Source organism: Hermetia illucens, chromosome 1 (assembly GCF_905115235.1).
Source record: "Hermetia illucens chromosome 1, iHerIll2.2.curated.20191125, whole genome shotgun sequence".
Classification (NCBI taxonomy): Eukaryota; Metazoa; Arthropoda; class Insecta; order Diptera; family Stratiomyidae; genus Hermetia; species Hermetia illucens.
The window spans coordinates 194071007-194098800 of record NC_051849.1 but is presented as its reverse complement, the minus strand read 5'-3'; the positions used below and the strand labels follow the sequence as shown (position 1 = coordinate 194098800).

General features: G+C 44.5%; 1 protein-coding gene across 1 annotated transcript in view; it reads right to left on the bottom strand.

Moving 5' to 3' along the window:
- LOC119654364 (tyrosine-protein kinase Btk29A) overlaps positions 1-26622 on the bottom strand; it is a 283921-nt gene extending 257299 nt beyond the window's left edge. The window contains exons 1-2 of the mRNA XM_038059713.1: positions 26309-26622; positions 17682-17987 (exon numbers count right to left, since the gene is read on the bottom strand). Coding sequence (XP_037915641.1) covers positions 17682-17882 — 201 coding nt within the window. The 5' untranslated portion in view covers positions 17883-17987; positions 26309-26622. The remainder of the gene's footprint in view (positions 1-17681; positions 17988-26308) is intronic.
- Between the last annotated feature and the right edge of the window lie 1172 nt (positions 26623-27794).

Genomic DNA, 27794 nt, shown 5'->3' with positions numbered 1-27794 from the left:
AAGCAATATTTTGAACATCTCATATTTTATTGTTCAGAGAGATACTTATAAAAGCCCTTTTCCCTTTAGTCCTTACGACTTGAGTCAACTATGCATTTTTTTGACAAAATTCCAAAGATTTATAAGAGAGCCAATTTTTTTCTACAAACGCAGAATCCTACATCCCTGTGGCCACTCCGGCCACAGAGAGAAGCAAGGAGAGCAGAATTCAGTCCGCGCAAACCTTCGGAGCCAACCCATAATACTTACGAAGTATAGCAACTCTACCAGCCCATACCCAGAGATCTCTTTGAGGTCATCCAAGAATTGTTTTTCAAGCGCCCACAGCCTGATCCTAGCTAAAGTTGAACAATCGGGAGGAAAATGCCTGAGGGCTTTTCCTTTCTCTTCGTAGCTTCGGCAATGCCAAGTGTAGGATACGCTGAGTTTGCCGGTTTAGTCTTCTATACGTCAGCGCAAACCGCCGTAATCCTGTGTCCATTTGCGTGCGTCTGACCCAAAAGCATTTGCGATCGGATATTATTCTACGAAAGCCAAATCCTGTTCGATTTAACGATGCTGGAGAGCCTTGGCGAGCTGAAGTCAGCGGCTTTTAAATAGTACGAATAGATTCCACCCTTCACAGTCGTCAGCGGGACGGTCAGTAAAGAAGACTATTGCATAACTTCGGAAAACAGTGCCAGATTTCCATCCTGCTCTGATTGGAAGTACGAAAGCGAAATTCCTCCTTAAGATTGAGTTTTGTGTGGCGTACTCCATTGTCAAGAATTCCCGAGTACTTCATCTAGGATGCTACTATGGTCGTAGGGGTTCTCGCTAACATCCGGACTCACGTAGACTGACAAGACTACACACAAGAGGGTATGCAATGTGGAGTGAAACTCCATGAGAAGTGGCGTAGAGAAACATTTACGGCATCTGCCGGAGCTCCAATAGCCGCTTCACACGCGGTTCTTTAGATCCTATTAAACTTAGTTCTTTTGTGGCGAAGCCTACGTCAAAATTTTCCTACTTTCATAATTTAGTCCTTTAAAAATACATCAATTATTTGGGAGAAAATCGGGCGTATTGCCAAAAAACCGGCACGGGCCATACACTCCCACTATGCAATTTTATTGAATTCTAAGAAGGGTTTGGAATAACGGACGCCTATAAGATTACCTTACGCCTTTAAGTAGAATAACATGACGCTTTCCTGTTCAAAGTACTCAAACGTGGCACTCGATTTTGCTTAATATGTAAAATTTGTAGATATTACCGTGCAAAGCATGAACGAGAAACTTGCGGAAACCTCATTCAATTCACGGTTAACCATTCCGAATGCATATTGGCACAACAAGTAAGTTAGCTACACCGAAGATTTCAATAGGCCTGTCATTTCCTCAGCTCGACATCGTTAGTTGCCTTTTCTATTTCCGCGGAAATTATTTCCTTGTGCTCATTAAATTTTCTATAAAGCGCACGAGGGTAGATCGTATCATTGTTGGCACTCAAGGGAATACCAAATGACATTTTGACATTTTCAGTAAAAGTTAATTTAATTACGACGAACTAAAACATTTTGGAAATGCATATTTATGTATGTTTGAACATTTTGCTTACTCAGCTTAATGCGAGGACCAATTCTAAATGGCCTTTTAGAATGTATTTCATCTGGTGTGATGCAATCCAGTCTGGGAGATCTACACTTGGTACCACTCAGAAAAGCTAATGTCAAAGTACCATGCTCCCGACAACGCATAAGATGTGCCTCAGATTTGACCTCATTCGTCAAGGACCAACTTCCGGAAGCAGATTATTGCGGCGAGATATATAGCATAGGACCATAAAATGTCTAATTGGTTATGAATAAGCTTGGTCAGAAAGGACTCTCTAAATATCAGCAGACTGAAAGGAAGCACTTGTCTACAGTCACCGTACTATACAGACGGACCTAGCTGAAAGCGTTCAAGAAAATACGACGTCCAATCCCCCCATGTTCAGTCTAAATGCCCAAATACTCTTCATCATAATTCCAGCGTTCATCATGACGAGGCAAAGTCATTCACCCAATAGACATTCATGAACATTAGCGGTGTCCACTTTTCGGATTTCTGATTGCTCTTCAGATCCTCGGCTGAATTATTTCGCCAATTTGTTGCCTTGCACTTAACGAGTCAGCCCTCTCCATCCCCCCCTTAACGTCATAAAACAACTTTTTTAAACAGCTGGATGCAGTGACTGAGTGGAAGTGTTGCAATTGAAGCGGAACTGAAGTGATGCAAGCCAGATAAAAATTACATGTAGCGTACGTACTTACCGAGTACTCAGCCATTTGAGAAAATGAGAACAAAAACACTTCACCATCACGCTGAAAAATGGGAACTGCAATTCCAAAAGGAGACAAAAAGCTGACTTTGCAAGTATCCTTGTTCGACGCCTCTCGTACAATCTCATCCCACCAGAAATACAGAGAAAGGAAACAAAAACGAAGTGGTCCAGACAACGACCAGACTGCGATGTTGAGGCTTTTTTTTATCGTTATCCTACAATGGCGTATTGAATTTACCTTATATAGAGTTGCTTCTCAGGACCGATATCCGATAACCTTTAAAATTGAATAAGGGTTGCTCCCAGTTCCGGGCTGTAAACCTGCTATCCGTTCTGATGGAAAACTGCCAACAGGGTGGGGCAGTAGTTGCCTTTTCCAATTTGAAAAGAATATGTAATCACTTTCAACACTTTTCTCAGACACTTAACGCGCACAAGGAAACGCCACTTTTCAGATAAACACCGGCTCTGTAGATATTACCATATATGAGCGATAAAGGATCAGTTGGAAGACAACAACAACGAAAAAGGAACTCAGCGAAATATTTTTCAAAGCGAAAATTCAAGCGAACAGTAAATACCGCCTGTGTGCACACCTCGAGCCTCCCTTTTCAGTGCGCAACGCCACTGTAAGCAACTAAAACGCTAACAACGAACCCGATGCCAAATTTCGGTGTTTTGTTTATGAATATGTACCCGAAAGGATAATAGATACTGTTCAAAAACACTTGGCCGACCGTGGTCACCGGTTAACCGAATCCTAATCACTACTTTGCCGGAAAGCAAGCTACAGACGGAAAATTCTCACGAAGTAAGAAAAACTTGACGATGGAAGACTATCTTCACGGAAAATTCACTAAGGGATGTTTCCGAAACAGGAAAGAAACTGAACCGAAATCAGCTTTCTTCGACAGGACGTTCTGCATGCAATACACAACCTAAGATAGACGTGAACTAATGATGGCGTCGGACAGTGAACCCCCGTAATGGTGCCAATATGTTTGTGAGAGGGTTGCTTGGCGGCGCGGTGGTAACGAAATTCATTTGACTCACCCTTCCTGCATGTCATTTTAACTCCAGGGACACAATTGGGGTAAGAACTCACATCTGGAGAGAAAAGAGATGCAAACAATAGGAGCGTTACCAGACTTTTGCGAGATGTTCCTTTTTGACTGGAGTTTAAGCGAACTTTGGGGTAGTTTATATTGCTTAGGAATTTTAGTCAATTTGAATTTTGATTGAATATATGCTCACAATCAAGGCAAAGGAATCTTCTTTAAAGCAAGATGAACGCTAAAACAGAGAGGCAACTTACCACTTATAGCGGTAGAAATATAAGAATTTCTTTTTATGTAATTAGGACGTACGTGCAGGAGTTGAGATCCTTAGGCACACGTTTTTGGGGTGGCTGGCAGTAGGTGGAGCTGCAGCGCCCATACTGCGTACTTCAGCAGATGCAAGAATCGAGGACGTTAAGACCCCACCTAATGTCGAAAACAGGATCGATGAGGAGTCTCAAATTCTTCCCGTATACGAGCTCCGCAGGACTTGGAACAAATTCTCCATGATTGGCTTCCCGGAGACCAAGTAGGACGAGTGGCAGAACTTCCGACCAAGAAGGGTCGTTTTGGACCATTATAGCGATTTTCAGCGTCCTATCCCATCTTTCAAGCATCCGATTGGACTGCCGGTGGCACGCGGTTGTCCGGTAGCGTATAAAACCAAAGAGTTTGGCTAACTTCGAGAAAAGGAAGGACTCGAACTTTAATCCCTGATCGGTGATTATAACTGCTTGGACACCGAAGCGTGGAATCCAATATCGACAGAGAGCCGTGGCAGAAGATTATGCAGAAATGTCTTTCAGAGGTATCGCCTCAGGCCACCGCGTGAACCTATCGATGATTGTGAGGTAATACCTGGAACAGTGGGAGTTTCGCTTGTGTGGAAGCGTTTGATGAACTCAGGGGAAACGTCTGTATTTTTCCTCACATGTTTCGTAGTTTGGCACTTCTGGCAGACGATGCACTATGTCGCCCATGCATTCATTTCTTTGTTCATGGAGGACCAGTAATATGTTGCGGTGAATAGCCGATTTAATGTTCAGATGCGTGATTGCGTTAGATCGTGAAAGGCATGAACTTATTCCTTAGGGAAATCAGGCGGAATATGTGCCCTTTTTAAGGTTTTGTGTGAATCGATTCGATGTCTGTCTGTCTGTCCGTCTGTCTGTCTGTCACACCCGATTTATTCGGAAACGGCTAGACCGATTGTTACGAAAATTGGTGAGAGTATATGATCTGCCGTTCCCTTTACATGCAGTAACTGGCGCCATTTTGTGTTAAGTTTAAGGGGGGGGTTCCCCATACAGATGAAAGGAGGCTGCAAAATTTTTTTTCACAGAATATAGCCATGTGGGGTATCAAATGAAAGGTCTCAATTAGGTGAAACGTAGGGGAGTGAGGACTCAAAATATGTCCATCAAAAAGTGTAACAGATCTCGTTCTCAGAACCTACCAAACCGAAAAATCCGAAAAAAATCACAGTAGTGCATCTCTATGAAATCTAGGCCTCAAAATATATCCGGTTCCGATATCTGCACAAATAAAGTTAATAATAGTATACTTCCATATTTTAGAAATTTACCCGGCACCCCCCTTATGTTCATCGCAGAAGTACAAAATTTAGCATAAGTGTAATGAAGAACATGGTGCACAATTTGGTTAAGTTTGAAGAAAATCCAACTATTATTAACAAAGTTATACGGAGTGAAACTTTACAATTTTTTGTGAATTTCGTGCACTCTACAACCTGCATGACGCCATCATCACATATCGTCGTCAATACCACAACGAAGTAAGTTCGTATGAATTGGGTGGAAAAGGATTATTTTGTTTTAGTTTGTTAGTCATTTGTATATAAATATCAATTATTCCAACGAGACATATGTGTATGTAGGCATATAGTATATACGTGCTAATGGACTTTCCGGGTAGTGCCTAATTCAGATAGATATAAGAAGTAAATCGGAAATATGGGTACGATCAATTTATATACGTGCCTATAAGTAAGTGTACAGTATTCGAAAATAGGCAGTTTGTTTGTTTAGGGTGAGCGTAACATCTACGGCTGTAATATGTACGTATGTCTCGTAGTTTTGTAGCTGTATACGAATAGAAAAATGTGCGTTGAAATTTCTTAGATAAGATGAACACAAAACCTTTATACCCGAAGCGCGAGCTTCCGATATTCCGACTTGTTTTGGAGTAGGGTGGGTGAATACATTTACGCACACAGTGTTGGACTCCCGCTACTAAACACCTCCCCTTCGTCTAGGAGTTAGCCTGAAACCGTTTGTCACATTACTTCGGGCTAGTCCCCAAACTCTCCCACCTTGAGGAGCGTTCAAATCAAGGAATTCCTTTCACCAACGGAAGGGGAAAGGAACCCCTGTCAGTTCAAGAAACCCCCTGCTATCCGCCTCCTCCACCGGTCGAGCTCTATCTTCTTTGCAACGAGAAGGACCCGAACGTAATGAGCAACACGGCTCCACCTGTCAGCACTCCTTAGCATATCTTCGACAATGTTGTCTGGAGAGAGACCCCTATGTTTAAGTAAAGCTGATGACGAATCCTATGCCCATGGTCCACAACTCCATTGCAAAACACGCAATCCGGAGTTCGTGCCTTTCCAATCTTGCGTAGGTAAAACTGAAAACCTCCATACCCACTTAAGAACTGAATAGGGAAACAGTCAGTCTCACCATGCTTCCGATTCAGCCACGCACCTAAGTTGCTGATCAGCCGCGCAGTCCATCTGCCTCTAAGAAAGACAACGGGGATCACTCCCGAAATCACCATCACAGCCGGTTCAGAAGACAGTGACACCCGAAAAACTCCCCATCTCTGTGCTTGCGCGAGATGCTTAGGATATACCCCAGTACCTTCCAATGACCAGAAAAAATGGGCATCCGTTGAATGCAAGCAGTAGGCCTGGCCTGTGCTGGAATAACAGTTTGTAAACCTCTCCTGGAACGCCATTGGCTCCTGGCGCCTTCTTGCTTTTCATAGAGGACTGCCTTTTCAAACTCGTGTATAGAGAAAAGCGGTCAGTCCTTCGCGCCGACTTCATCATCCTGTACAGGGTGCACAGGGAATAGTAATAGTAATACAATGCGGTCCATCTGCTCGTCCTTAAGTGAATAGGGTTTCCGCAGAACCCCGACTTTTCTGGCTGCCAGTCCCACGGGTCCCTATTCACCACATCGACCAGATCCTGCCCGCAGTGAGTTTCGCTCCTATTTATTGCGCTGCGGAGTCTCCTTTTAGCTGAATTGTACTCCGTTATTATTGTGCATGCCTCCTTCTGGTCGTTTAGACGTTGTGTTAAGCGGCGGAGCCTGTGACACTCCTTCCGGAGCTCTGAAATTTGCACCGTCCACCAATACATAGAAAGTTTTCCACCATGCCCTCCTGGGCATGGAGGTTACGCAGGCCGTCGTTATCAGGTTCATAACTGAATTTAGGACAGTGTCAGCTGCAGCACCGCCACCCCAGGAATACCCTCCAGCGCGGTTCCACCTGTTCCAAGAGTTTTAACAAACCTCCTCGTGTTCACTTTTGCAACGTTTCATGGCTAGAAGGAGCGTCGGGGTGGCGAACAGCAAGAGTTTGTGGCAACCACTTAGAAGGCAATGTATTGAGGGTCCCTTTCCGAGAAGTCTTCCAGAACTCCCCACCCGTCCACCGGCGACACCAGTGACTCCAACGCGAATGCTTCCCTCGCAACCTGGGAGACGGAACGTTGGGATGGATTCGGTGTTTAGAACTACCAATTCTGTTCTCGCCGCCATTTCGAGAATTCATTTCCTTCTGGAGTCTGAATGAGGCACACCTTATTCAAATGCCCTGGCAATGAAGTCACCCCCGGCCAGAATCCGCCCATCCGTGTCCATATAACGTCCTCCGAAGCATCAAGCCTGAGTCGAAACTCCAGCATCGTCTGATTCGGAGTAAAAAAGGCACTGAAACACGATATCACTGAACACCGAATTCAGAGCAAAGCTGTCCCCCCGGCCTTGGGCAAGAACCCGAAGGAGTGTACCTGATATGTCAGGGGGTTTGACCTTGTAACGAATTTCACTGAGGACTTCCGCAAAAATCTTGCTTTCCATCGGCTTAATAAGCAAAGCTGGCGGTCTAGTCCTTAATAAGCCTTTGCACTTCAGCTTGCGCCAGAATGTTCGACAGCGCTATCATTCGGCTTATATTCGAAACCATTTGATTATTTTCGGCAATTTCCACTGTGCCTCTTTCCGCAACTATAGCACTGCGTGGTACAGTCTGGGTTCTCGTCTCCGTTGCAGGTGCCGCATCACTTTGCGAGCCCTCCTCTCGGTCTGCCCATCCCGATGTCTCGTCGGGGGTTTCAGCCTTTGCCGCGTCTTTCGCTGGGCGTTGGGGCGGGCGACGCATTTTCGTGCTTCATATAAACGCAGGCATTTATATATGCCCTTAGTCACTTATCTGAGGTCTTGCAGTATATATTGGCCTAGATTTTGTTTAGGGAAGTGAGGTAATCTTAAGTGCGCCATCAAGTGGAGACCGGACCAGTTAGGAAGCAACTTATTGCCAGGGTTGTGGTCCACGGACCGCCTGGACGTGGGCAAACACTCAGGTGGCAAAAATTACTTGACTTGCGGTTTCGTGCAGGACACAGGCAACTCATCAGATGTCGCTTCATCTCTGTCCTGGGAGCAACGTGAGAGAAGTGGTTATACCACAGTTATACTAAGTATAAAGTATAATCTAAAGATTGAAGTAACTTATTGCTAAAGGTATAAAAAAAGGAAGTGTTATCAGATATTTGGGGTAAGTGTAAAAAAAACCTTCACTCGTTGAAAATAAAACTTTGGATGGAAAAAGAAGTAGGAATAGGGACGGGACCTAAGATTCCTTCCTAAATGCAGGAGGGGTTTGGGGATTAGGAACTAGGGATTGATACTAACGATGGGTAGGTTTTGCAAATTCAGACTTGGGGGGATTACCGATATAAAAGACTAATCTACCATGGGGAACAATGAGCCTCCTTTAAATTCAAAAAACGCACAGATTGGGTAGGTTATGTTTTCGCCCAGCATGATTTCTAAGAAACAAAAATTGTGAATATCGACTGCCAGGAATCGAGGGATGATAATTTTTTTAAATCTGGCTAAGAGCGGCATACACTTCATGTGGTTCCTATATGTTAATTGTGGCTTGATAAATTATGTTAGGCAAAGGAAATGCGAAGAACGATATTTTGAAGCATTCAGGTCCTATTAAAAATGTACTATCCCCGGGTACATCTATTCAGTTAGTTTTTCCCTTACACCATTAGCAAGCTTTTGTCAAGACGCTCCCCAACGACATAAAGTGGTTCTTTATTAAAGAAGACTCCCGAAGTATCTTCAATTAAAACCCTTGAGGAGATATGTCACCCAACAGTCTTTTCTGTCGAAAACCCGTCGTTTTCTTCAACGAAACCTTATTCTCAGCTCACAGAATATATTCCTTCATGAATTCAACGTCTGGCAATGCTCAACCCAACAAGCCAAACAGGGGTTAATATTTATTAGACTCCCTCTTTGTATGAATCACCCTCTTGCCAAGCACATCTATCACATTCTCGTATACTTCAGTTGGGGTGGTACTTGCACCGCATTAATTTAAGGACTTGCATTTCTCAAGACAACGCTCTACTCCAACCCCTCACGGTGGCCATGTAGCGTTAACTATTTTTGATAGCATCGTCGCTTAGCTACCAATTATTTGCTGCTACACGTTGAAAAAACAATAAAACAATCCATATCGTTCTCAAGCAGCTGATATGGTAAACATAAAATTACCTCCTAAGGGTGTATTGAAAATGTCTCCGAGAAAAACTTCCGAGGGGAATGAGCACGCGCATGTCCTTCGGAGGTGTCTAGGACTACTACCCCTTATAGTGAACAGTTCCTGCTGTTTCCACCATGGGTATCACCAGAGAAAGTTGCAAGTTCACCCGCTGCACTATGCATTATCTTGTTTAACAATGTACTGACGCTTATATAGGTATACATGTCTAAGAAATCGGTTTGATCCAGCTGTTTTCTACAGCAACTGTGCATTGTCTCTCTCCTTTTCTCTTGGTGCGGGGTGGAGCATCCACTCTACTAATTACTCTGGCATGTTGTTTGGCGAGGAAGTGAAAAAAAAAAGTTTTAATCTAGTAGAAAAGCAAATTCCGGTCGGGCGAGAATGAACTCGAAATGTTAATAGCACTTGAGCGTTGCATTGATATGCGTTCACATCTTAAAGAAAAATGTGGGTCAGAAAGGCATTACGACTCTTTTTCACTTTTTGAATAGTGAATACAATGTCGCTTTGTGGATGCAAATGCTGTGTTGGTTTTAAAAGATGAAAACTTTGGTAGAGAGTGGTTTTGTTTTATAGCTCTGACGTTCTGCTATTACTTTACTTTACGTTTAAGAAATGCGATTCATGCAATTTTTAAGCTTTTGTAATGGGTATTGTAAGTTTCCCTAATTTTCAAGAGAAAACTGAAATGTATTTTCAGGAGAAGAATTTTGCAAGTTAATCCAAATAAAAAAGAATTATTAGCAAACCAAAGGCCAAGCATTATGGACATAATAAGCCCAACCAGCTCTAAGCGACCATTTAGCATCTAGAAAAACCTATTCTACTCTTCGATAGGATCTAGGTCTCTGTACCGGGCTGTAATATACTATTATTAACTTCATTTGAACAGATATCGGTATAGAAGATATTTTGGAGCCTAAGCACCGTACACTGGCAGCTTCGTGATTTTTTCAGATTTTTCGATTGGGTAGTTTCTGAGAATGGGTCCGTTAAAGAAATGATCACTTTCAACCCCCGCACGCAAATGTCAAAACTAAAACCGGCTTTAGAAAGTACTAACCGAGACCTTTCATTTGATACCTCACATGACTATATCAGATGAAGGAAAAATTCACACCCCCCCCCTCCTTAAATTCAATGTAAAATTATTTAACTCACTGTATGCGCGAGCGATCACAGATCCCACTTTTCCACCAAATTTGGTGTGAATCGCCACAACCGTCTCCGAGAAAAAATGCGTGTGACAGACAGACAGACAAACAAACTGCTTCCATTAGTCTAACACTCGAAGCTTCCAAAAGAGCTATCCCTGCCAGTAAAGTTCGGATTGGTTGGGTCGTCTGCCGACTACGAGAGCAGAAAACTCTGAAAAGATGCTGCAGGTGTTTGGAATTTGGGCACGTGGCGAAAAAATGTACTAGCATACACGGTAAGTCCGACCTGTGTCGTAAATGCGGAAAAAAAACCACAGTGCAAAAGTCTACGAAAAAAAAACCCAACTGTCTATTCTGCAGGCAAATAAATGACATTGATAGTGCCCATATCATAGGCAGCAGCACATGCCCGGTGTTTAGGAAGGCGATCGACACTATGCGCAAATGAGGTTCCTACAGCTAAGCCTGAACCATTGCCAAGCGGCTCAGGACCTGCTCTCCCAAACAGTATTGGAACACAAAATCGACATTGCTACCGTCTGCGAGCAGTACCAAAATCTAGACAGTGGAGTTTGGGTTACGGATAAGAGGGGAAAAGCAGCGAAATGGACATGCGGAAATCGAGCCATAGAGGAAATCACGAAGATTGTCGAGAATGGCTTCACTAGAACAAAAATAGGTGGAATATCTGTTTACAGTTGCTATGCGGCACCAGGCCTTACGAGACAGGAGTTCCATTATTTTGTGATGCAAACGACCATAGCCCTAAGATAGTGGCTGGCGATTTCAACGCATGGGATGAAGAATGGGGCAACCGTGAAACGAACGCGAGAGGACATTACTCGACGCTCTTTCTCGTCTGAATCTTGTAGTTGCTAACACTGGATGCGTGAACACTTTCCGAAAGAGAGAAATGGGGCCTGTGATAGATGTCACATTTGTTAGTGATGTTTTAACTACGGATCTCCAGTCGAACGTCACTGAAGAACATACAAATAGCGACCACCAGGCCATGATTCTTGAAATTATACATGGCATACGAATGAAGTGGTCCCGGACGAGAGCTGAAAGGTGGGCAGCTAATAAGTTTGACGAGGAGGTTCCCAAAGAAGTTGTGCAGTAAAATACAGCGCTTGAAAGAAGCACAGAAAATAAAGCTTTACAGATCGACGAACAGTTACGACAAGCATGTGACGCCTCCATACCAAGGTGTGTTCCGTCTCAGAAGCGAGCTCCGAACTTTTGGTGGAACTCTAAAATCGGAAAATGTCACAAACCCTGCCTCAAGACCAGAAGGTGCAGTTAGCGAAATAGAAACCGATCTGGATACGAGCAGCTACATGAAGGATACAAAAACCCTCGGAAGAAATTACATGGCCATAATAAAAAGTAAGAGCGAAGATTTTGAGCGACTGCATATAGTAGCTGACAGGGACCCCTGGGGTGGCGCCTATAAAACAATAATTTCGAAATTCAAAGCCAAACGCTCCCCACCAATTTCTTGCCCTACTCTGCTTAATGGAATAGTAACGGATCTTTTTCCACAGAATGTGAGTGCCGCTAGCCTTCCCACTGTCGTGATAGAGGTGAAAAGGAGGTCCTCGAGGCTGCGGAAAAAATAGTTGGAAATAAAGCATCTGGCTTGGATAGAATCCCCAATAAAGCTCTCAAGGTAGCAGTGAAAATAAATCCAAATATGTTTGCGAGGCCTTCATCACATGCCTTAAAAAAGGAACATTTCCTACACAATGGAAGCAGCAGAAATTAATACTAGTCCCCAAGCCAAACAAACCTTTGGGTATAGCTTCGTCCTACAGGCCGACATGCCTTTCAAATAATACTGGCAAACTATTCCAAACGACATGCGGAGTTCTACAAGGGTCCGCCCGGTGCACATCGGCGAGTTGGAGGTCCCGCCAACTAAAGACGACGGATAAATACTGCCACCACCAAGTGTAGAAGAAACAATCCGTGCAATTCATCGGCTTAAAAATCATAAGTCGTCAGGTGCCGATGGAATTACAGTCGCATTGGTTAAATATGGAGGCGACCAATTACACCAAGTGGTTTATCAACTTATACTCAAGCTGTGGGACAGCGAATCAATGCCTGACGACTTGCAAAGAGGCATTATCTGTCTCATACATAAAAAGGGAGACATCACGCAGTGCAGCAATTATAGAGGTATCACGTTGCTGAGTACTATCTATAAGATATTCTCCACTATCTTGCTAGGCCAGATAGCCCCATACGCACAGAATATCATTGGCCCATACCAAAGAGGCTTCACTCCAGGTAAATCAGCAACAAATTAGTTTTCTCTCTGCGGCAAGCGATGGAAAAATTGTTGGAATATGAATATCAGTTGCACCATCTTTTCATCGACTTTAAAGCCGCCTATGATAGCATAGCCAGGGTAAAGCTGTACACGGCCATGAGAGAATTCGGTATCCCGACGAAATTGTTAAGACTAATTAGACTGACCCTGACCAATATGCGAGGCCAGATAAAAGCAACAGGATCACTCTCAAGACCATTCGGTATCAACAACGGTCTACGAGATGTGGATGCCCTATCATGAGTCCTCTTTAGCCTGGCCGAAATGACCAGCAACATCAAACCACACTGATCAAACGGGAAGAATAAAGATAGGAGACTACACCTTTGAGACCGTTGATAATTACTCCTATCTAGGGTCGAAAATCACAACCGATAACAGCTACGGCGATGAAAAGTTGTGGATAAAATCCGGCTCAATAGGTTACGGTGGGCGGGTCACCTATTCCATATGGATGAGGATGATCCAGCCCAGAAAGTCTATAAGGGCAACATCTATGGTAGGAAAAGAAGACGAGGCAGACCCTGCCTGAGATGGAGCGATGGTGTAGGTCAGGAAGCGAGATAGCTTTTAGGGATATCGAATTGGTGGACCTCGGCGCAAAACCGGGATGTCTGGAGTGCCTTATTAAGGCAGGCCTAGACCGGATACCGGTTGTTGCGCCGTTGATGATGATAGTCAAGACAAAAGTGGCTAAATACATATGTATTGTAGTCGGATCAAACCTATTGGCAATGTAAAGTTAATCAGGTGCAACTCCGAGCACGCCAAAATGGTAAAGCAGAGCTGGCCCACGATGTCCCTTGCAAACTGCATCATTTCTCTAAGCAGCTGACTGGGTGTCCGGTGGTCACTGACAGGTGCGGTATTAAGTGCTCCTTTGGTATTACATATGAGCTCTGCTCCAACACGTCCTCGTCTAGCCCGACCAGCGCATGGTTGGAATGTGTGGCGTCAGATGTGGCCAGCGCCTCGAGTTGGCGGAGCCACACTTCGGGGCTCATACATCAAAAAGATGGTACTCACACAGGGGTCACGGGTTGTGCGGGCCCTGTTGCGCCCTTTTATTCAGTGACCATCGCTAGAGTGCAATATAGTGGAGCACGCACCAAAACAATCGCAGAGATGAAACTAAAAGAACTGAAGCGGAAGCTGCGACAGCGAAGCACCAGAGCGGAGCACACTACCAAAAACTTCGCGCCGGCTCTTGCCGCTAGTATACATTTTTTATTGTAGTATTTACAATTAATGAGTAATTCCTTAATGGTGATGTTCTCCTTCGTGGCCTTGCCCGAACCACGATCGACCTTCGCCTTTATCACGGAGAATTTGCAGGCGATGTGGCAATCCAACACTGGGGTGCAGCCACTTGGGGTTTTACCAGGGTCATTAAGCACGATGACTTGGATTTCGCAGGGTGCGATGTTCCTCGGGGTCACCACTGTATTGATCGCAACTTATTAGATATTCATGTATTTTTGTCAATTAAAATCCTAAAACAAAGGCGAGTAAAAATAAACGTCTGCATTCGGCGACTACAAGTAGAAGAAGGCAGCCTCGTGGTCAGATCTAGCAGCGCAACCTCAACGCTAGATTCAACGAACTTTTCCACGCTGGTATGGTCACATATAACTTCGGACGGAGGGTTTTTATTTTTAAAAAACAACGATTAACGACGATTTTTTAGGGATAAATGAGAAAAATCTCCCTTTCTCCAAAGAAAAAAATGCGTGCGTGCACGCTTTCGAAGCTCACTTAGAGACTTGACGAAGTAAACGGATATAATCTTGAAAAAGAAGGGCATACCAGGTAGAGTAGTAAAGGAATTGAAAGTGGCACCACAATATCATTGCAAAGAAGATCAACATAACAACCAATAACTGGGCCGTCCGCGGACGCAGCTCTTCTCTCAATATTGTGCCTGGCCGGAGTACATAGATGACATGACCATGACCATTTTCTATGTGCCACTCCCATATAACAGCACAGAGAAAATATTATTGAGGAACACCCTCAACTTGATGTTAGTACTGAGGTATCTGCACACCCAGATTTCAGACAAAACAACGAAAACGAATCTAACGCACCTAATGTGTTGGGTGCCATCAAACTCGATGCAATCTTCAGCAGAAACAACGTTATCAAGGAAATTCATCAACTCCTTCTATGCTCTGCTCATTATTTCGAATAGGAAGAGTGCGATGATCTTCATTTTGTTGGTGTTCGCTACTTGCCCCTCTTTCTAAATCCAGAGCCATTTGGCAAAGGCCCATGACACGATGAGAGAGCAAACAAATGTCAGAAATCAACGTAGGAGGGGTGTTTCAGAAAAGAGTCCATTAAACTCCTCGAAGTCCTGCGGACAGGGCAGCATGAAGAACGTCACCGATAACAAGAAGGAATAATATCGGTAACAAGATGCAACCCTGGCGAAATCCGCCAAATTCCTCTGAGACTTTAACTCGGTGTAGCACGTGACATTTTGCAGCATCATATATCGCTCTGATAGTAGCTATTAGTTTTTCCAGAATGCCCCTCCTGCGTAGAGCATGTCAGATATACTCCCTCTTCACGCTGTCGAAAGTTTTCTCGAAATCGATAAAGAACAGGTGAAGCAAAGGTATAAACACCGCACACTGAGGGTGTTAATCTGCTCTCGGTCGATCAATATTTCATGGAGTTTTGCTCCTAGGCTGAAAACGCCCGGCCTGAGGGTAATGTGACAAACGGTTCGAGATCAGAGTCCTGGACGCTCCAGGAGGGTGTTTTAGTCACTAGTCGGTCTGAGACAGGAGTCCGGCAATTTGTACGTAAATGCATTTCACCTCACTGCCCAAAAAAACCATGAGCTATTATTACTATATCAAACACAGCTTGGGAATCACAGATGTATATCTAAATACCAACTTCACCTACTGCTCGGCACAACGCTTGCCTGAAAGAGGGCACTTCCCCGGTCGTTGGAAGGTGGCGAAGCTGGCGCTGATCCACAAAGGGAAAGGCGACCCCCAGTTTCCGTCTTCATACCGCCCACTATGTATGCTTGACATTGCTGGAAAAGTGCTCGAAAAGCTCATCAGAAGTAGACTTGCTGCAGCCATACGAGGTGCCGGAGATTTCTCTCCCCGGTAGTTTGGTTTTAGGGCAGGGAGATCCACAGTTTATACTGTCATGTAAGTCGTGGATGCCGTTGGACGAGCGGAGGCACATAGCAGCCGAACTCGATGGTTGGTGGTCCTCATAACGCTTGACGTCAGAAACGTCTTTAATTTTGTGATGAAAAGACATTCTAGACACACTAGACAATACTTTCAACGTGCCGAACTATCTCTTACGAATATTGAGGGACTATCTGAGTAACCGCTCCCTGCTCTATGAAACCCTAGAGGGTCAAAGGGAGATGGAGGTCACATCGGGGGTAGCACAGGGATCCATCCTAGGGCCAGATCTATGGAACGCTACCTATGATAGTCTACTTAAACTCGACATGCGCCTGGTCGGCTATACAGACGATGTGGCGGCGCTTGATGCTGGATGCACTGTCGAACAGGCGCAAAGCAGCGTGGGCATATTGATGCGACGGGTAAACGAATGGATGACTACTCATGGTTTCAACCTTGCACTGGAAAAAACCGAAGTAGTCAGCCTGACTAAAAAGAGAATTCCGCCCCTGCATCCCATATCCTTCGGCGAGTCGATAATCGAGTCAAAACCATCGGTAAAATACCTCGGGTTGACTCTTGACTCAAGGATGAGCTTTCTTGAGCAAATCAAAGTAGCGGCGAACAAGGCTGCAGCTGGAGTTCGGCGTTAAGTAGGCTAATGGCAATTGGTGGTCCTACGTCTAGCAGGCGACGTCTCCTGATGAGTTCAACGCAGTCTGTCCTGCTCTACCGCGTAGAGGTGTGGGCTAACGCTCTTAACAAGGAGGTATATCGTAAACGTCTCGCGCAAGTACAGAGAAGGAGAGGTACGCCTCTGCGTACCGCACTGTCCCTGAACCGGCCGTGATGGTGATCGTGAGAGTGATCCCCGTTGCCCTTCTTGCTAAGGAGCGTCAAGTCATATACAAACGCAACGGAGATGAGCCAAGGGAGGTGGTTGCTCGTGAAGAATGGCAAAGCTAGACGAGTGGCAGCCCTCTTGGCAAAATGAAACCGAGACCGATAGACTGCGCGACCCACTGGCAACTTAGGTGCGTGGCTGAATAGGACGCATGGTGAGATTGACTATTTGCTTAGCCTACACAAGATTGGAAAGGCGCGATCTGCGGATTGTGTGTTTTGCAATGGAGTTGTGGACGATGCCCACCACACTTTTTTTTCTTGTGGAAGACAGGAGATCTCTCTCCAGACAACATTGTCGAAGAGATGCTGAGGAGTGCTGACTGGTGGAGCCATGTTGCCCATTAAGTTCGGGTCCTTCTCGTTGCAAAAAAGATAGAACTCGACCGGTGCAGGAGCCGGATGGCAGGGGTTCCTTGAACTGACAGTTCCTTTCCTCCTCTCCCCTCCCGTTGTTGAAAGGAATTCCTTGATTTGCAGACTCCGCAAGGCGGGAGAGCTCAGAAACTAGCCCGAAGTAATATGACAAACGGTTCCATGCTAGCTCTCTGACGATGGGGTAGTGTTTAGTTGGTAGTCCGACGACGTACCGAACCGGAAGTCCAACACTGTGTGCGTAAATGCATTCACCTACCTTACCCGAAAAAAAAAGAAATAGTCATCTCAATGATCTCTTCAGAGGGAGAACGAGATGTAAGGAAAATTCAACTGATATTGAAAAGACAACTACACTTTAGCAACCTTTGTGAGCATTTCTCATGAAAAGATGGCTTGGTTAATTTGGCATCTGCGATATTAGGCCGTTGGCGTAATTTTCACTATATTCCCTGATGATGGAATGAATATTGGGAGGAAAAAAAATAGTAACATAAATAATAAAGTGATAAAACCAAATAGAATAAAAAAAATAATAACTTACCTCTATATTTTCTACATCAAAATACGACAAGGTCTTCTTCGTCAATTCAAACCATCTTTGTTTGTAATTTACAGGCGTAAAACGCTTTTTATTTTGCGCCCTTTTCACCATCAAACCACTCATCACAATATCATAGAGGCGTTCAGCCATCTTCTGACTAGCAGTCCGATTTCTGTCCTTAAATGACGATTTCTTGCTCATTTTGATGGTCCTTCTTTGTCACCTTCACAGCGCTATTCTTTCAATTATCTGAGCCGATCATTGTTACTTGTGTGTTCAGAACACTTCGTCAATGTGTCGTTTAACCTGAAAAATGTCTCTATTATATTAAGGCGCCGACTTTTACGATGTTGAAAAGGACTCAATTGAATGTGGAGGACAACAGTCAAGTGAGACCCTAAGTAAAGGTAATAAAAATCGATTGACACGAAGGACAATATTTTCACAGCGTAAGTAGCAGGGTCAACTGTTGGTAGTAAAACCGACAGTAAATTTTTCCACGACAGAGTGAATACAATAGTTTCCTGGAGAAACATCTGCTTTTCGGGGAATTTGGTTTGGCGATAGGAGAATTACCATGAATAATTTTCAAAGGACAAAGCGCTAGATTTCGCACAGTCAGACAAACCTTTGGGTCATATATAAACAATTTAAATGAATCCTTATTAGAGTTGAAATTAAGTGCTAACGAACCTAAAGATAGGAGGACACCAACCCGGCTGATTGTTGTGAATTTAGAATAAGCAATGACTAAAGATCAAGTTGGAAAATTGTTCCTGATTTGTCATCTGATAGAGCAAATATTTTTTTCAATTCCATTAAACATTCCAAAAACATTCATCCAGAGACGCAAATGGGTCATGACTTTGAGATCCGGGTTTAAATCCTAATTTTCATCATAGTTATTTTTGTGCTTGAAACAGAATATTTGTGTCGTCGGAATACACTTTTAAATGTTTTGACATAAATCGTTTTTATTTCTTGCTCCAAGCCCATGTTAAAAACCATATAAAGGATTTCAGCCTTCTACCCTGGGCCCGTGGTGACTGTTTTGAGCCCAAACTTTTCATGTCGAGCCTCTGATTGAACTACTTTCACTAGTCCTGTCTAATTGCATTGCCTAACCAGAATCCTCTGGAATTTCCTCCATATCTACTAAATAAAGTGGGTGGGCTAGGGTTTCCCATTTAAGCCATCTGTACGAGATGGGGTTCATCCTTGTCATGAACAAAAATTATTTCTTGTGTCTTTATTCTTATAGTATTTTTTGGTATTCGCTTTTCTTCACTTCAAAATCACCATCAGACAAAAGAGACCACACTAATGAAGGTGACAGTTGGTTTGTAACTTTCAACAAAACAACTTTAGCCGATGAAAATAAAAACCCTTTTCAACTTGTTTATTTTATTTAATTTCTGACTAACATATAGTCTCCAAGCTTCAACTATGACAATCATTATTTTTGAAGCATCTACACCAATCTCTCCACGTTGATTTTGACAAACTATGCTTGCAGTAAGTCTTAGCGAGAATTCTATGAGTCGCATTGTCCGTTTGCCACGTTGGCAACATCTCCTGTCTTTTCCTTTGTGAGAAAATAAGATTTACTTGAATAAATTTCTAGTTTCCACACTTTAATCAAAAAAATTGCAAAATACCAACCAATAAAACGGAAGCAAGCACAAAACATTTTACAGATTGTTAAGAAGCTCCAAAATACGCAATCCTCAATGGAAGGACAGAAGTTGGTTCTACTATCCAAGTCCAAAAAGGACCTACCATGCTTTCTTCATATCTTCTTATCTATCTTTCAGACACTATGTGGAGGATGCTGGACAGGATGACATACAATAGACTGTTCCCATTCATCAGGCTAGGGATGCGATACCAATAGCCGTAGATCTCGCCGGGGAAGCTACGGCTATTGGTAAGTGTTAAACACTTTAAATCTGACAAATGCCAAATGCGGATAATCACAGGCTCCGGTTGCGGATAATCACAGGTTGTTCGCGGTTACGATACGATAAGTATCAGGGGTGAATAACACACGCTACCCTTATAATTAAAATCGCGGGAAAGCCAAATAATTCCCTTTGTGTTTATATTTCTCCACTACTCCACTTAGAAAATCCGTGTTCCATGGTGAAGGAATCGCCTATCGCCTATCGGTTGAATTATAGTGACGCCAAACTGTATGCTGCGGATGCCATTGAAAACTAAGATCTCTCTAATGATATGGGAATCAATGAAATCCTCCACGCTCTGGAAAAAATTGAACTAGGTTTTAACTGATTCGGCAGGTTTTAAAGCAGAGGACGGATGACACCCTATTCTTCCAAGGCAAATAGGATTTTATAAAAAACGGTGAGACTTAAATAAGGCCGAAAAAACAACCTTAATTTGGATCTGCAGCAGGCTTCTGGGGAAGTGTTTGAAGCAGGCCCAACCACTACAATTTAGAATCCACGCGATTTACACATCTTATGGTTTCATGCAAAGCTCTTCCCGGAATTAACGCGCCTGTGACCTATACGACACGACACTTTTGCTAACGCGGAACGTTGGACTGTGAAGCCCTAGAACCGAGGCAGAACGGAAGACCGGCAATGTGTTACAAAGTTATGACAAAGTATTCTTTCCCGACGGGTCAAAGATGCTTTGCGTTCATAATGTCACGTCACGAAAGCATGTCTGTGTTTCGCTAAAAGAACAATTCAACTTTAGCGTAATAGAAGGGAGTGCGAAGAGGATGAAGAAGGCGTATGGAGGTACACATACCTTATTAATAGCTTGCCGCTGGAATCAGCGGTTAAATTAATTACCGCGGGCAAAGTAGAAAAAGGTTGGGTCGTGTGTCGGCTTAGGGAAGGATATCTCTCAAGAGATGCTTCAGATGCCTGAATTTTGATCACTTTGCAGCATCATGTACTAATGAACACGATAGATCAAAACTGTGGAGAAGAGGATCTTATCAAATATTGCACTGGAGATTAACGACGCATATTATGCAAAAGAGGTATGTTCAGTATAGAGACCAGAGCTGAATTGTAGAGCTAAATAAGATTGATATAAATCAATCTTAACTATTGCGAGGCAGCTCAAGTGTAGCGGTAATCTGCAAACCTTACCGAAATTGCGGTAATGCTACGTAGGTGAGACTTATCTGGAAACGCGGCGATATAGGCATGCGGAAGGTCTACAATAAAAAAGAGCATTCCCGAAAGCCGATTTTGTAAAAAGCAAAAGTCAAGGGTGTCCATATCTACGGCTGTTATCCCCTTACTAATGCAACACTAGCGCAATATGAGGAGATGCTAGACAGTTTGGTGTTGGATTCTAGAGGGTACAACGCTAAAATTATTGCTGGCGATTTCAACGCGTAGGCCTTGGGCTTTGAAACCCGAATGACGAACACCAGGTGTCAAATCCTGCTTGAAACTTCCTGAGGAAAAGGGCTAGGCTCGTTCGTCGAACTGGCTTACGTCACTACCTCGTCTGGCGGGTGAGTGAACACTGGTGGTCTGATAGTTATCTTCTCGACATTAGAAACGGAAGAGACACGCATTCGAATGTATGCGCAAAAGAATTGGAAAATCCAGGATAGCTGGCTGGTGCGCTGGAGCTTTCAAGGAGGAAATATTCCTGGCGACTTTAGAAGCAAGTCACGACCCGAAGGAACGGCACTGGAAAATGTGAGGCCGCAATGGCCATGTGTAACTGAGGTATATATATAGTTGCCATTTACCCCTTAATGGAGACCCCTTAGCGCGTCAACCACACCTACGCGCCACCTTTCGCAGTTAACTGGAATCCGCTTCAGCTCCCCTGACGATTTCCCGCAACGTCTGCACTAATTCTGTACTGTTCTGTGACAAGTGTCCTAAGGACGGTCTCCTTGGGGACCATCTTGAAAGAGTGGATTCCACGGCATGGCTTAGCCAGCAATGCAATTATCGCCCCTCCTTAATATGTAACCTATCCAATACCACCTCCAAACTACTGGTGGAGATCTCGCGGTTGAGATCATCGTGTCTGCGAGCGGGGACACTTTGCCAGAGGACATGAGGGAAGCCAGACCATCGGTAGATGAAGAAAGAATGGGTAAGTTGGTGGAATTTATGTGGGCAGTTGTTCTTCGAGGGGAGCGTGTGGGGTGCGGTTTCAAGGTTGTAATAAACAAAATTCGTGGACAAAATCACCCCAAGTGACGTGCCTTCGGCTCTTGTTCAAAATAATCAGCTCATCTAACGATCCAATAGGACCTCTAGGAGGAACTATGAGAGATATATGGCTGAATTGGGAATAATAAGGCTCCAGGATTTGAGGGGATTCAGAACAAAACCCTGAAGATGATCGCTAAAATCAGGCCGGCATGGCTCATAATCACATTTGAATGGTGCATGGAAGGAGTGTTTCCCGCCCAGTGGAAGAGGCAGAGGTTAGTTCTACTACCAAAGCCCCAAAAACCAGGTCCTCTCTGTCTTTTAGACTCTATGGGAAAAATTTTGGAGAGGGAGGTATATCAGATTAGTCTGCATAGCCTTCTATCCATGCGAACGGTCTATCGAAAGGACAGTATCGGTTTCGGAGACCCCGTTCCACGATCAATGCAATAGCAACAATTGGGGATCTGATTCGGGAGGCATGCGACATTGGTAAGGACTGCGCGGTGATAACGCTGACTGGCAGGAATGCCTTTAACTCGGCCAACGGGAGTGAAATAAAGGCACCCTGACTAGACTGCGTATCCCTAGTTACTTAGCTGGGATAATCGTAGAGACTTCTTTGGTACGAGATGGATGACGGGCCGAGGAAATATGTTGTCACATCAGGTGTTCGCAAGGCTCCCCGCTTGTGGAACATAATGTATAGGGCCTACAAATAAGTTCTGTCGGTTTTTTTGTTAAATTTGAAGCTTTATTGTGAAAAATTGGTTATACATTCATTCCCATTGCTTTTAAACGACGGGAAATGACTTGCTGAGTGACTCCAAGTGTTTTTCTAAGTTCTTCTTGCGTTTGCGATAGATCTTGGTCGAGCAATGCCTCTAATTCTTCATCTTCAAAAATTGTTGGCCGTCCGGCGCGCACTTCGTCTTCCAAGTCAAAATCGCCACTTTTAAACCGTCCAAACCACCTCTGACACGTTCGCTCAGATAGAGCATGGTCACCATAAACCTCCACCAAAATGCGATGACTTTCGGTTGCTTTTTCCTTCAGAATGAAATAATGAAGCATGAATGAAACACACTATTTGGTACAAAACTGGCCATTTTCGTTGATGAAAAAAGTTTTGTTGTTTACACTTCAATTAAATAATTTATACTGACGTTTATGCCTATTGACAGTAGCTTTCCGATGAATGTTTGGAAATGTGGTTCAATGGAATAAAAAACAAGCTACGCCATCTATTGTGAAAACCGACAGAACTTATTTGTAGACCCTATATGACGGAGTTCTCGACCTTCACGCATGCCAAAGGAGGCAACGATGATTGGTTTTGCAGACGACCTCACGATGGTAGTAAATGCAAAGCACCCCAAGGACATAGAACTTTATGGAAATGAAACCAAAAAGACGGAGGCTATCTTTATTACCAGTCGCAGAAAAAACAATACTGTCAAAACCCGGGTTGATAATCACGAGGTGATCTCAAAATCGATCGTCAAATGCCTACGAGTATGGGCAGGAGCACTGGACAACACGATGAACCAGGGAACGGTCAATTCGGCAGCCTGGTCAATCGCACTGAGGATCGCAGCGCATATAGGGCATGGATTATTCTAGAAAATAAAAAATACCGTCTCTACCAGAGAAGGAGGGCGAATCTGACCGATGTGACTACGGACTGCCGAAAATCTACTAGGAATGACTGTACAAAAAATGACCGCAACGGTGGGATAATACTGAAAAAAGCCGCTGGACCCTTACACTGATCCCGTGTATTATTCCTTACGGGACACAGTGGATGCAGCAAGTACGTGCATGGCTTCGTATCGTTCCAAGACTGCGCCGCTGCACCCGAGAACCCGTAGATTGTTATTGTCCGAGATTTGCGATTGAAAGAGCAACCTTAAACAACAGCCTCAACGTAGCTGTCAGGAGACATAATCTCATAGAGGAGATACTGCGGTCAAAAGCAAATTGGCGCGCGATAAACGCAACAATAACTGCGATACACGAAAAGCTGCAGAAACTGTATCGAGCCCAGAAAGCGCCTTACCCCACAAAATAATACTTGACTGTGGTCCCGCGGGATAAGTAGAGAAATGGAGGTGGTTTTAGTTGATGAGAATCCCACAGTAAGATTTCCACCTCTATCCATAACAAAAACTTATGAATCTATTGTGTAGTGGGCGGCGCTAAGCAAAAAAAACAATAGAACCAAGCTTATTATGAGCCAAAGAACCGCACGTCCAAGTCCTAATGGGCTCTGCACTCCTGCCTGGGGAATGACCTCAATGTACTCCTATATCTCTTCTCCTGTACCATCATATTATGATAAGTATGCAGTAGCGGGAAGTGCTGTCAGACTCCGTGAGTTCGAATGGTTGACAGTGAAACCTTAAGTACCTCGGGAACTCTCGGAATTCCCAACGAAGTACGCCACAAGCCAGTCTTCCAGTCTTCCTGAGGATTTTTCGCATATGCTGCGTTGCAAGGTTACACAGTATTTTCTCCGGTGAACGAAAAAATGATCTGGGAAATCCGTGCGGGAATATTCTTGTACGTAATTCTTACGAGATTCGCCAGTGTTTTTTGGCGATAATGGAGGCTGGTTCATGACTGGAGGGTGATCCGATCCCTAAGCATAAAATTATCATTCGAATGATAATCAGTCTATTAGAACCGATGGACTGGGCAGAAGGGACTCGGCCCTTGACAGCTTCTCGGCAGACACCGTCGACTTCCTGTTTCGAGGGAATCTACTCTCACTGCTTGACAGCCACTGACTCCAGATAGCGTAGGCCCAGCACCTGCGCTAAACCAAGAGGAATTTGGATCTCCTATACAAGACTCGATCGCGACAGCGTTTGGAACAAGCGAATGTAAGTCCCTACAGAATTACGACGGTTTACATGGGTTTTTGGCCAATTCGCATTGTCGAAACAGCGTAGAAGAGAGAGAAATCCCCAGATAATTCCTTTCTGATATCCAAACGCCTGCTGGGAACCGGTGGCGGACATTAAGCAAATAATTCTTTGAGGACGTCTCTCGTTGTAGGTGAGTCGCTATCCTTCCCAAACCCTAAGGGATGGTTATGGAAATCAGAGCTGGGTGAATCCTGCTGTCCTTGATCTGCTCCCAGCAGTCACAGTTATTATAGACCCTTCTCTCTCTGCCTCTCTTTTCAACCAAACTTGGAACCCAATTGGATTAAAACCTTCCTCCCCATTATAGGTAAGTATTTTTAGTTAATCCGACATTTCACCTAATTGGCTAATTCAGCGTTTAGCGGAACACTTATTCGAGTGGGTGGCATACCCACATTAGTGGAAATTGACTAAAACACTCTTCAGGTGAGCGGAAAACCAAAATATCTAACCAAATTCAGTTTTCCGTTGGAATGGGATGGCCAGTGAAGCTATTGTTCCCCCGCTTTTTCACAAGAAATCCGATATGGACTTCAGTCATTGCGATAATTAGTCAATATTGCGGGTGATCCCCCTCAAAATCGCGTTTCGCTCTTCCGAATAAATTGTTCTCAAACACGGAGCAGGGGAGCGATAACCCGGACTAATTTTAGACTCTGCTGTAGACCCTAACACTCGACACCCTTTCAAGTTCTTCCCTTGACTTTGTTTGCTCCCATCAGCACCATTCCTTGGCCCGCACTTGTCGAAAAATACAGCGACGGGCGGCAATCGCGCCGTTCCAGAACGACCACAATCAACTTCCCAATTCGGCCAAAGACCGGTTTCCGCCTCCACAGCGCCGGGTCCCATAACAGAGAAATCTTCGCTCATGGCACCCTCGCGGCCCAACAGCCGGCATAGCCAGCCCCGATTGAAGCATGTCATTAGCCCATTTGACAGCTCAACATCTGTCATGTGTTTATTTATTGTCTTTCTCTACCGAACGGGTCCGGGGCCAGATGCTGGCGACGCAAGCGCACTCCACCCCACACTCGATTTGTTTTGTTTACAAACAAACCTGGCCGAGCGCAACTGGTCTTTATCCAAGCGAGGCGCCCCTTATCACTTCGTTAACTGAACTAGCGCAAAGCAACGTAAACAAAAATGCACAAAAACAAAATTTCTGCAAACCAAATTCGCCCAGCAAGCAATAATCAAAGGAAACAGGCAAACGACACAGTAAAAAAGTGGACACAACCGCCAATGTCAGCAAACACAAAAAAGATCACGGCAAGCGTCGTCGCAGAACAAAAACGTTTTAGCGGTTCGCACCGCCAAAATTGGCGCGAGCACGTCCATAAAGTAACGACAAAACTCAAGAAAACTAACAGAACCGAAAAGGTCCAAAGCTGCTCGACGCACCGCGAGCCACTCACAACACATTCAAAACACAAAAGAAGCCGCAAACTCGCACGGAAACCGCATCAGAGCAGAATAAGGCAAAAGCCCGGTCTGCTGCTGGTCAATTTGAATCGACCAAAATATAAAATACCCGTTCAAGACGCTCCGGACTGAGCCTTTTTTGGAGGCAGGTGACTATCTTCCTGTCGTGGGCGCGCGACCGCCGTCCAAACACCGCAACAGAACTCGTTGCGCACTCCCGGAACCGATGTTTTACCCGATTTCCGCGCTTATTCGCATTACGCACTGCACACAAAACTATTCACTTCATAATTCTTGCAATTTTAATGCGAATTGGAACAACCGATACCGGCGAATTGAGTGATTTTCGCGAGAAAAACGTTAAATTCGCGCAATGAGCTACAAACGAACCGCGGATATTCTCGCCATGACTTACCGACTGATTTGAAGTTGGCCGCGTATTCGGGTTAGCCGAGAATGACAATGATAAAAATCATATGTTCCGAGATGAGGGTGAGATGGTTGTTGGCATGGGAAGGCCGTGGTGGGTTTCTCTACGGGTTTTTGTTTAAGGAAATTCTTATTTGTTCAAAAGGTGGAAACTTGAGAATTAAGGTTTTTTGAACAAAGTCAACATTTACCAAAGCTAAGCGTAGGAAAGACCTGAAGGAACTCGGATAGGGGCTGCGTCACAGAGGGTACACCCGTTCCTGACTATTGCGGCCCGCTCCCTTGCGATGGAACTGGAGGAACTATTGGACCGCATCTGCCTGTACAGGCGAACGTAGAGAGCAGCGGAAGGCGCTTCGAAAGCAGGAACAGCCGTAACCCCCCGTTGAGAACACTGGCAGCGCCAAACGAACCGTAGATAGCCCACTGCAAAACAAACTGGGGAAAACGGAAAGGGGACGACGTGCTGAAGGAGATTTTATCAAAGAAGGCGAAGAAGAATAAAAGGAAACAACTGGCTACGCTGAGAGAGACCCGTCTGTCCAAAGGCTACAAACCAAAAGCCAGTAGCAGAAAAAACGAGGAACCGAAAAAGGACTAGACCGTCGGCTCTGCTCGTTAACCCGACGGATGGCAATATACTTGTGGAAGTCCTTAGTGAGATCCGCAACAGGATGAAACCCGAAGGCAACGGAGCAGGGGTGTCTTCCATACGGAAAACGAAGGGTGGCAAAATCCTCATCGAACTGGGTCTGAAGACGACTAGAAAGAGTACGTTCTGCAAAGCGATCAAGGAGTTACTTGGCGAGAAGGCTCTTGTTTCTAGTCTAGAGCCTATGTGCTCTCTAGAAATCCTAGATCTTGACTGTCTCACAAGAAAGGTTGAAGTGGAGCAGGTCATAAAGCGAGAATGCCCTGAGGTTACCTCACAATGCCCGGATAAGTATCACTTCTGTAAATATTCGAGGCAAAAAAACTCGTGGAAGTTCTCAAGCAGTATGCGAGGAAACTCCTAAGCAGCGGGAAAATCAAAATTGGATGGGTGGTATGCAGGGTACGAATGCAGATAATTCCCATTAAGTGCTACAGCAACTTGCAAGGAACCGGACAGGAGGATAGCATGCCGGAGACGCGATCAGGTAGGTCACCAAGCGAAGACCTATAAT